Source organism: Nematolebias whitei, chromosome 20 (genome assembly GCF_014905685.2).
Source record: "Nematolebias whitei isolate Nwh7 chromosome 20, NemWhi1, whole genome shotgun sequence".
NCBI classification, from domain to species: Eukaryota; Metazoa; Chordata; class Actinopteri; order Cyprinodontiformes; family Rivulidae; genus Nematolebias; species Nematolebias whitei.
In genome coordinates, this window is record NC_056517.1 from 33440339 (window position 1) to 33449946 (window position 9608).

Sequence of the window (9608 nt, forward strand, 5' to 3'; positions counted from 1 at the left end):
TATCTATCTATCTATCTATCTATCTATCTATCTATCTATCTATCTATATATATATATATATATATATAAGAAAAATCTGACTTGAACTGCCTGGGTAATATTTTAAAATGAAGTTTGTTGGACCAAACCTTGTTTTTTTTTTCTCCGTCCTCATTCGCCTTTCGGCTTCCGTACTGGAGCATTTCCGGAAGCGTTCTTCTTCGAGGTATTTTGGGCGTGTCGATTTAGAAGTTTATAAATATTGTAATAAAAACAATACAATTGTGTATAGTTTCGGCATGTTCTTGTAAAATTTTACAATCGGACTATATTAAAGGGAAAATCAAACTTTATCCCAATAATCTGTTCTAAAAAAATATTAAGCCGTTCCACTTCCGGGTTTCGTCTTCTTCGGGGTTTTTTTTTTTTTTGGGTGGTGGGCGTGTCGTCGGGTTGGATAAATAAACTGTTGCTTGAGCCTTTTAGTCCTAGCCAGCGAAGTTTTGTTGAAGAATCGCAAGAAAACTGCCCAACAGTAAGTTTAAAAATCTCTTTTGCTCCATCTGAGAGAAGCGGATTCGGTTCGGTGTTTGAAAACTACTATGCTAACTATTGATTCTGGTTTTTTTTTACTTTCTTCATTTAAGTCTTAAATTGAACTAGTTTTAGGTTATTTTGTTGTGTCTGTGGAATGACCGAACCTTTGTAAACACAAGGAGACTAATGAGTTATTTGTTTCAAGTATTTGTATTCAGTAAGTAAAGTGAAGCTCAAGTGTAAATTATCTTGGCTTGTTTGATCTTTGAGGTTTATAAGTCAACATTTATTGTCCCATTCTGTCTTAAACTCTTCAGGTTTGTAATTTGATCCAGGGGTTTCTCTGGCTTGAAATGTTTGAAAAACTGCTTTTTAATACTTTTCAGGTCCAAGTAAATATAGAAAAAACGTGTGTTTTCAGTTTTTATTTGCTACTTTCATTTCCTGAACAAAAAAAGCACTTTTTAAAACTTGGTATTATAGTTCAAGATGGACATATTTAAGTTTTAGTTCACTGTAAACCACTTTGTGTACCAAGTTAATTAAAAAAAATCAGTTCTATAAATACAGACAAGTTGCAATAATTGTATAAAACTTGAAATTTGATCATATCTTAACAAATAAACGTCATGTTGTAATAAAGCCTTTAATTAAAGCAGAAATTCACAAGTTTTATAGTGGGGTCCTGCGGAAAGGTTACGCAGAGGCAACATCTTACCTGTCGTAAATAGTTTCTTAAAAACTTCAATTTGGAGTAAAGGAGTTTAATTGTCCAGACTGATGAGCTAATGGCTAGTCTGAAGACCAAAACAGATCGTTGCTGCTTTGATACAACTCCACTTTGGTTCAAACTAGACGTAAGCGCCGGTCAATTAAACTTTTTTTTAATTTTCTAAACCTGAGGTGGTTCAAAGAGCTGTCTACAACAGGTAAAATGTTAAATGCTCATAAACTTTTAATCAGAACTTCAAAACTTTATGGCAAAAAATGGGAACTTTTGTTCTCAGAAATGTCGTTTCCTGCTGTCCATCTTGTCTGAACTACAAATTTACTGGAAATCTTTGTGCTTGCGCTTTAAAAACGGGCAGAAAACTGACGTTATTTGTGCCATTCAGTCTGGAAAACTGAGATTTTTTAAATGGGACTGTATGGGAACTCTGTTAATCCTCCTATTAGTGGATTTTCCTTTAACGAGGAAAACAAAACAGTTGATTAGATGATTAAAGTCGTAGCATCACGATCAACACCCTGTTCTTTGTTCCTGCAGGCACCATGGCTTCATCAGCTCCTCTGACCAAGGCCAACACCACCTTCTCTCTGGCTCTGTTCGCTAACCTGGGGGACAACGACAAGACTGAAAACGTCTTCTTCTCTCCGTTCAGCATCTCTTCGGCTCTCGCTATGGTGATGCTGGGAGCCAGAGGCAACACGGCCACGCAGATGTCGGAGGTACAGAGCATCACCTCCACAGCTGTGGTTCTTTAAAAGAACAGTAAAACCTCTCGAGTTAAGGGAGTTCCTGATTGTCCCTCCTGAGCAGCGTTAACCGTCTAGGCTCAGTCCTGGTTCTAAAAACCAGGGTTGGGTCTGTGCTGCGTTGCTACAGGAACATAATAAATACCGTGGAGGTGTAGTAAAACAATAAAAGCTTGTTCAGATGAAGGTTATCAGTTCTCAGCATGTCTGACTGTTGGGCCGCCAGTAGATGAGGGACCTTCATAGTAGTTCAGATAATTAGAAACAACTTAAATCACAGTTATCGCTTTTTTATGTTCCAGCTGCCGTTTTTAATGCAGCTGTTGTGCAACTTTGTACATTTGATATAATTTTACTGATGCAACATTGCGGAGCAGCAGGTTGAACTCAGGTGGAAGTTGATTCAATGTTTCCTGAGCTCAGATTACTACAGTAGAACCCCACCCAGTGTACGGGAGGGGGAGAGCCTCACCCTTCACCTGGTGTAACCCTGGGGCTTTAGCTCCTCTATAAATCACTGTCCTGATGGTTCCTGAGCCTTTGGTACACAGTTTTTACAGCTTCAGGAGGTTTAAACCTCGTCATGTTTTATCGGATGATGTCGAACGGACAAAACGGACAAAGTCTCATTCATGGCGGCTGTTTGTTCTGTGCGGCGTATGCGTTCATTCCTGTTAGACGGGCTGGGCGTCCAACTGAGGGACGAGATTTTGACTGGAAACGAGGTTCTGATTGCTGCACCTCAGTCGGGTGGTTTTGTCTGACTGTGCAGTCGCACATGACTGTGAGAAAGCGAGGGTGAATGCGTGCATGAACGAGATGAGAGGTGAAAGTGATGCGAGGCGGTGAGTCATCAGACTGTCAGTCAGAGACACCAGTCTCCTGACCGGGTTGGGTCAGCTCTGGATTTACACCAAACATCCATCGAATGACTCCGCACAGTCAAGACTTGGACCGGCGCCTGCAAAACGCACCGTTTTCCAGCCAGTGTGTAACGTTGCTGCTGAATACTTACAAGTGTTGTGCTTCCAATAAATAAAAAAGATTTAAAAAAGTGACTTTTATTGTGAAAATTGTTGCTAAATATGTTAGAAATTCATTCACAAATTCATACCGAAGAAGATTAGATCATAACGGTGCATCGATTCAAACCGAACCATCTCGGTACTGATGTCAGGACTGGGTTCTTTCAGAATAATTTAGTCGCACTGCTCCTTTACCTGCCATGAGAGAGAAGGAGCAGAAGGAGATTTAATGTAAAGAACTCGACAGCAAAGCAAGAATTGCTGGTTGAGATGAAACACAGGAGCTTGATGACCTGTTTGGTTTCTAATCAGCTGAGTGGAAAGTTCTGGCAGATGGAAATCGTGGAGAGTGGGAAGTAGATGTACGGAAATCCAAAAGTGCCATAATTTGTGTTCTGGTGTTTAATACCGTATTTTTCACTATACAAGGTGCGTTTTTTTTTCATAATTTGCATGACCTGCGACTTATAGGCGGAAGCGACGTATTTATGGATTTTCCCCCAATTTTTGGCTGAGACATGACTGTTTTCTTTCATTCTGACTGAAAATATAGTCGAGTGGTAAGGCATGCCGTTGTGTCATAAACTCAAAGCAGTCTGCTCCTCAGATAAATAATGTTAAATTATTATTTTTAAATATGAATGCTTCTGTTCAGTGCCCTGAGACGATTTCTGTTGTGACTTGGCACTATATAAATAAACTGAATTGAATGAATTAAAAGTGGCTATTATTGACACGATCGGCTTGCCATAGTTTGCCGCCGTCGTCTGCCTGGAGCAACAGAATCGTCTTCATTTCGCCGCGTCGCCTCAGCGAAATGAAGCTGATGCGACCGTCAAAGTGAATTTATTAACTAAAAGTTTAACTGAGACGCACCTTTTTAATATAATTTCGAGCAAACAAATAATTGTGTTTAAGTGTTGATCTTGTTAATGTCCTACCGTGCACGCTCCCACGGCCGCCGTTTGGCACGTCAGCGGTGACGCATAATAGATGCGACGTATACGGCGAAGCGACGTATTTATGGATTTTCCCACTTTTTGAGACGTATTTGTACTGATGCGACTTATAGGGCTGTGCCACGTGTACGGCGGAAAATACGGTAAATGCCGTTAACGTAAACCAACAGAGGTTTCATAAACAGAGCTGGGAAGGAAAATGTTAAACATTTTATTTTTGCATCAAGTCTTCGTCAAACGAATTAAAGAAATACAACTTTTATTAAGCAAAACAAGAAATGCCTTTTAAGGCGGCGCGATATATTTCAGATTTATTGTCATTGCAAAATGAATATGACAAAAAAAAATCATAGGACGTCTGTCCGACAGAGGCCACATCTGGTTTAGATGATTTTAATGACAGAAGAGAAAGTGAGGAAAAGGGTTTTCTAACATTAAGACTAATACTTTTCATTTCTGTAGGACACTAGTTATAAATGGGCGAGCACGATGGAACAATACGACTCTTTAAAATCGCATCTTTACTCCGCCTGCGGAGTTAGAGCCTTCCCACAATTAAGATTTATTTTTTTCTATCCCTGCTTCTGGGAGTTTTTAGCATTTGTTTTTTTTTTTTCCTGTTGAGACCAAACTATACCTCGAGGTGCAAATACAACCGAGGCCTACGTAAACGGCTACACCCCTGGAGTTCATGCTTTGCAACCAAGTTTTGTTTTCATTGTAATCATAGTTGAGCTTCTCTGTCGTGTCTCCGAGCTCTCTGCACAGCTTAACACCTCAATATGAACAAATATCAGCGAATACAAGTTGTGGTAATCCTGAAGGATGCCGCAGAGTCACGGAGGAATGTTTTCTCTCGTCACAGGTAAGACATGCAGCAAAGGGTCAAACTGTTGCTGCTGCAACATGAACCTCCAGCCTCTCTGCAAAAACCCAGCTCTTTAGAGTTTCTCTTGTCTTTTTGGCTCTGCTTTAAGTTCAGCTGAACAGATTGCGTTAAACTAAACTCCAGTCAGACTCCAGCCGCTGCGTTTTACTCAACGTGTCTAGGTGAACTGCTGAACTTTGAGCTTTCTAAAGATACGGCGATGAGTCGAAGTAGCAGCGGAGGCTGAATCACCGGGTTTATCTGCCACTGTCAGCAGAAACAGTCGGCCCTGCTCAGACTCTGACCAGGTTTTTACGAGCGTCGGCTCGGTGTTTGATCCATCGGCTCCTTGTAGCTCCACAGTTTGGGATCATTACCTTCTATTCAAACGTGAAGTTTAAAAGTGTCTCCACAGACCAGTTCCAAAACGACCCAACCTTCTGCTCTCGTCTCAAAATGTCGAGGGTCTAATTTAACAATGACCGCCTCAAATCTCACCTCTAGGTTCTCAGGTTCTCTGGGAAGCCCAAGCAGGCAGGAGCTCCTAAGATGCAGAAGTCGAAGCCGATGGAACAGCAGGTCCAGGGCCAGCTGCCTCAGTTTGTGAAGATGGTAAAAAAAAAGCATTAATACAGGGAGTGGACATTCATGTTACTAACAGGAGAAAAAACAAAGGTGGTTTTGGACTGGGGTCCCTTTTTGTTTTCTCTGCTTTCTGTATACGTTGTCCTTTTCATCTCTTTTAAACACTTTAACTCTAATTTGTCTGTAAAACACTTTAGAGTCTCAGTATATTATTATAATACTTTAATATGTTGTCGCTTCACAGCTGCTTTCAGTTCAGCTCATGTAGCACCAATTCACAACAAAAGTCTTCTCTGGTCGCTTTATGAAACTAAAAGCAAGTTCATGCTATCAATCCAATTTTCAGATCCGATCGTAATCCAGATTACGGTTAATTCAGTCCAAATATAATGCAGTGCAATCGCATAAAGTGCCAGTTTGTGTCGGATCTTCACTTTGTTGCAACTTCCCATCCTGAGCAGCTCATTGGTGACAGTGGGAAGAAATGACTCCCTTTTAACGGGAAAAAACCTCCAGCAGAACCAAGCTCAGGATGGGCGGTCAGCTGCCTTGGCTGGCTGGGTTTATAGAAGACATGAAAGAGACACGGACAAACAGGAAGTGGTGCACATGTAGTTCCTATGGTAAGAAAAACACAGAGGTAATAGCAACGCCGCAACAGTAATTTTATGTATAAACATGGAGCGCAGAGTGAGGTTAATTTATAGCAGCAGAACTAAGGGATGGCTTAAGAAACCCAAGCCAACTATAACTATAGGATTTACGAAAAAACAAAGTCTTAAAAGTAGATAGTGTCAGCTTCACGGACTGAATTTGGAAGTTGGCTCCACACGAGAGGAGCCTGAAAACTTACTCCAAAACTCTAGAAACCACAAGTAAACCTTCAGCTTCATTCTGAGAGCAAAGTGCTCTGTTAGGAAAATATGGAACAAGAATATCTAGGTTGTTGAGAGCTTTGTATGTTAGGTTTTAAAGTCCATTCTGAAATTCTAGAGAAGCTAAAATTGGAAGAAAAAAAAAAAAAGTTTTATCTCCTACAAGCAGCTGTTGAAAATGACACTTGTTTGCCAAATCTCTGGGATGTTTCCTCTTCCTGATGTCCCTGACAATGAAAACAACTTCTGCTCACATTTTTGTGCCAGACAACGATGAGTAATATTTTATAGAAATGTTAAAATTGAAGAAGCACTTGGGCTTGAAGACGTGTGTAAATAACATGGTGGAGGGATGACTTGGGGCTACTGAGGTTTGGCTCATGGGTTCTGTTAAGAGTTCCTAAAGGTTTGCTTTTTTAACCATACCTTTCATTTATTGTTGCTTTTTCATTTTTTGTGGCTTTAACTGGAGGTTTTTATGGGACTTTATGACTGTTTTTATTAAAACTCAGGTTTTTACCAATTAGGTGATGAATAAAAACTTAAGTTATTGGTTTGTTCCCCCAATTAGGTTATTACCTATACCATGGGTTCTGTCCATGGGTTCTGTCCACATTTAAATAATTAGTTTTTGTCTCATCACATAGTTGGCAAAACTATCTGGCCTCCTTGAGCTGCATGTCCAGTAACTGTCGTTTTTGGTTTGCAGAGCCTGCACACGATGAGTAATCAGGACGTCCACGCCGACTTCGCCAAACTGCTGAGCGAGCTCAACAAGACCGACGCTCCGTACGCTCTGAGCGTTGCAAACAGGCTGTTCGGAGAGCAATCCTACCAGTTTTTTCAGGTGTGTGTGCACATTCAGGCGTGGTTTTGTTTGCACATTTGTAACCTGGAGTCAGCGGGAGGAGTGTTGTAAGAATGGCAGCAGGCCAAGACAAGTAGGCCAAGTAGTGATTGGAGAAAAGCCCAATAAATCTGGCAAAGTTTAAATATATATTTTTTAAATTATTGTCTGGTTTCAGGATTTCCTGCAGCAAACCAGGAAGCACTACCATGCCGAGCTGGAGACGGTGGACTTTGTCAAGAACTCAGAAGCAGCCCGGCTCAAAATCAACAGCTGGGTGGAGAAGCAGACACAAGGTGGGACACACAGACACTTATTTATTATCAGCCACGGCCAAAAGGTTCGTGAAGTTTTCGTTTGTGACTGTGCAATTTTTAATGGAGTCTCATGAAGTAATCATTGGATTGTACATGCAACTGGATTCAAAATGGCTGCCACAGCTAATTGACCTTAGCAAACGCAAAAATAGCCGTAACTCAATTGACTGAGCTAAAATGCAATCTTAGAAAATGATTGCAAATATATATGTAGCAATGCTTCACGTTAGTTCTGTTCTATTTTTTTTATTATTATTATTTTTTAGATAAAATCAAGGATATTCTGGGCAAGGATGCGGTGGACAGCCTGACCAAGCTGGTGCTGGTCAACGCCATCTACTTTAAGGGCAACTGGAACAAGCAGTTTCAAGAGAGCGCCACACGCGACACTCCGTTCAAACTCAACAAGGTGAAACACAAACTGTTGGTCTGCGTTGGACTTGAAATACGACGTTACTAAATCCTCCACGGGTCCGTCACAGTCGGAGGAAAATGATAGATTAAAAACTAGAGGATTTCTGAAGCGTTAGCAGCAGTTTCCAGTATGGATCAATTTTCTTCTGTAAGGCCTAGTCATCATTTGGAATGGAAATTGGTGTGAATTTTTTTTTTACTTTTATTTTTAAATGCATTTTATTTATTTTTATACTAAATTGTGAAAGGTTTTATTCAGTTCTCTTTAATTTAAATGTTCTTATCAGGAATAAAATCCCAAGGGATTATTGGGGCGTCTGTGATGGAACAGTATAGAAAAAAAAAAACACACTCAAAATCTGCTGTCACTGGTTGCTATGGTGATTCCCGCCTTTTCTAAGGAGCAGAGGGAGGAGCATGCAGCTGCACTCTGTCAGAAAGGCTGATACAAATGCACCAATGACTGTTTTCTAAGTACTGCAATTTAACAGGATAGTTTGGTCAACTTTGAAGTTATGTTCTGTTTAATTTAATTTTTAGTACTTTATCTGCTGGTATCAGTTATTAACCATGGAGTACGAGGAATAAGAGGCAGAAGTTTTCCTCCAGGCTAGGCTAATGGCTAGTCAAATTAGTTTTTTTTTTTTAATATAGTTTTGCATGGCTTTTAAAACAACACATATGTCTGAAAAACAATGTTTAATTAGCTAATATTTCTAAAATCAGTTTATGATACTGTTTAGTTTGTTTAGTTTATTACTGTTTTCTCAACCGAACAATTTCCAAGTTACTATGCAAGTGCGCTGAGTGTGTAGAGCGTTATACACCGATGGCGCAGTCTGTGAATGTATCCGTCTACTGGGCGTGTAGTAGTAGTATTACCAGAAGTATGCTGGTATAGATGTCAAAGACGAAAAAAAACATTTTTTTTTTTTTTTTTTAAGGATGTGAAAAGCTCTCAATGTATTTTAATAAGAAAACCATTTTGTAAGTGAGAGTAAATATTTGAAAAAGTATAAGATTAAAAAACAGAAATCATAGCACTCATTTACTAACGAACTGAACATTTTGCTACACGAGCTGTTTAAATAGCATCAGGTATGTGGAAGTAGTTAACACAATTAACCTTTTTATAGTCACAGTACTAATACTCATGCTCATTGTCAGTTTTTTGAGATGCATTGTGGTCTGGATATATTCATGACTACTTCTGGTTGTTAAAATACACTTTGCCTAAACAGTACCAATGTTTTAGCTTTGCTCTGCAGTCGTTCAGGCATCCGGCAACAATGAATGTTGAGAACAGTTTACTACAGGTCCTTCTCAAAAAATTATCATATTGTGATAAAGGTAATTATTTTCCATAATGTAATGATAAAAATGAAACTTTCATATATTTCAGATTCATTGCACACCAACTGAAATATTTCAGGTCTTTAATTGTTTTAATACTGATGATTATGGCATACAGCTCATGAAAACCCAAAATGCCTGTCCCAAAAAATTAGCATATTTCATCCCACCAATGAAAGACGAGTGTTTTTAATACAAAAAACGCCAACCTTCAAATAATCATGTATTATGCACTCAATACTTGGTCGGGAATCCTTTTGCATGAATGACTGCTTCAATGCGGCGTGGCATGGAGGCAATCAGCCTGTGGCACTGCTGAGGTGTTATGGAGGCCCAGGATGCTTCGATAGCGGCCTTAAGCTCATCCAGAGTG

The 9608-nt window shown here is 39.7% G+C and overlaps 1 protein-coding gene across 2 annotated transcripts in view; it reads left to right on the plus strand.

Moving 5' to 3' along the window:
- The first annotated feature begins 416 nt into the window (after window positions 1–416).
- The window catches only part of LOC119426502 (leukocyte elastase inhibitor), an 11197-nt gene continuing 2005 nt past the window's right edge, over window positions 417–9608 (plus strand). Inside the window, exons 1-6 of one of the 2 annotated variants that reach the window (XM_037694064.1) lie at window positions 417–514; window positions 1784–1965; window positions 5349–5456; window positions 7014–7151; window positions 7330–7447; window positions 7735–7877. In XM_037694064.1, coding sequence (XP_037549992.1) covers window positions 1789–1965; window positions 5349–5456; window positions 7014–7151; window positions 7330–7447; window positions 7735–7877 — 684 coding nt within the window. In that variant the 5' untranslated portion in view covers window positions 417–514; window positions 1784–1788. The remainder of the gene's footprint in view (window positions 515–1783; window positions 1966–5348; window positions 5457–7013; window positions 7152–7329; window positions 7448–7734; window positions 7878–9608) is intronic. The other variant, XM_037694065.1, reaches the window with a different exon arrangement.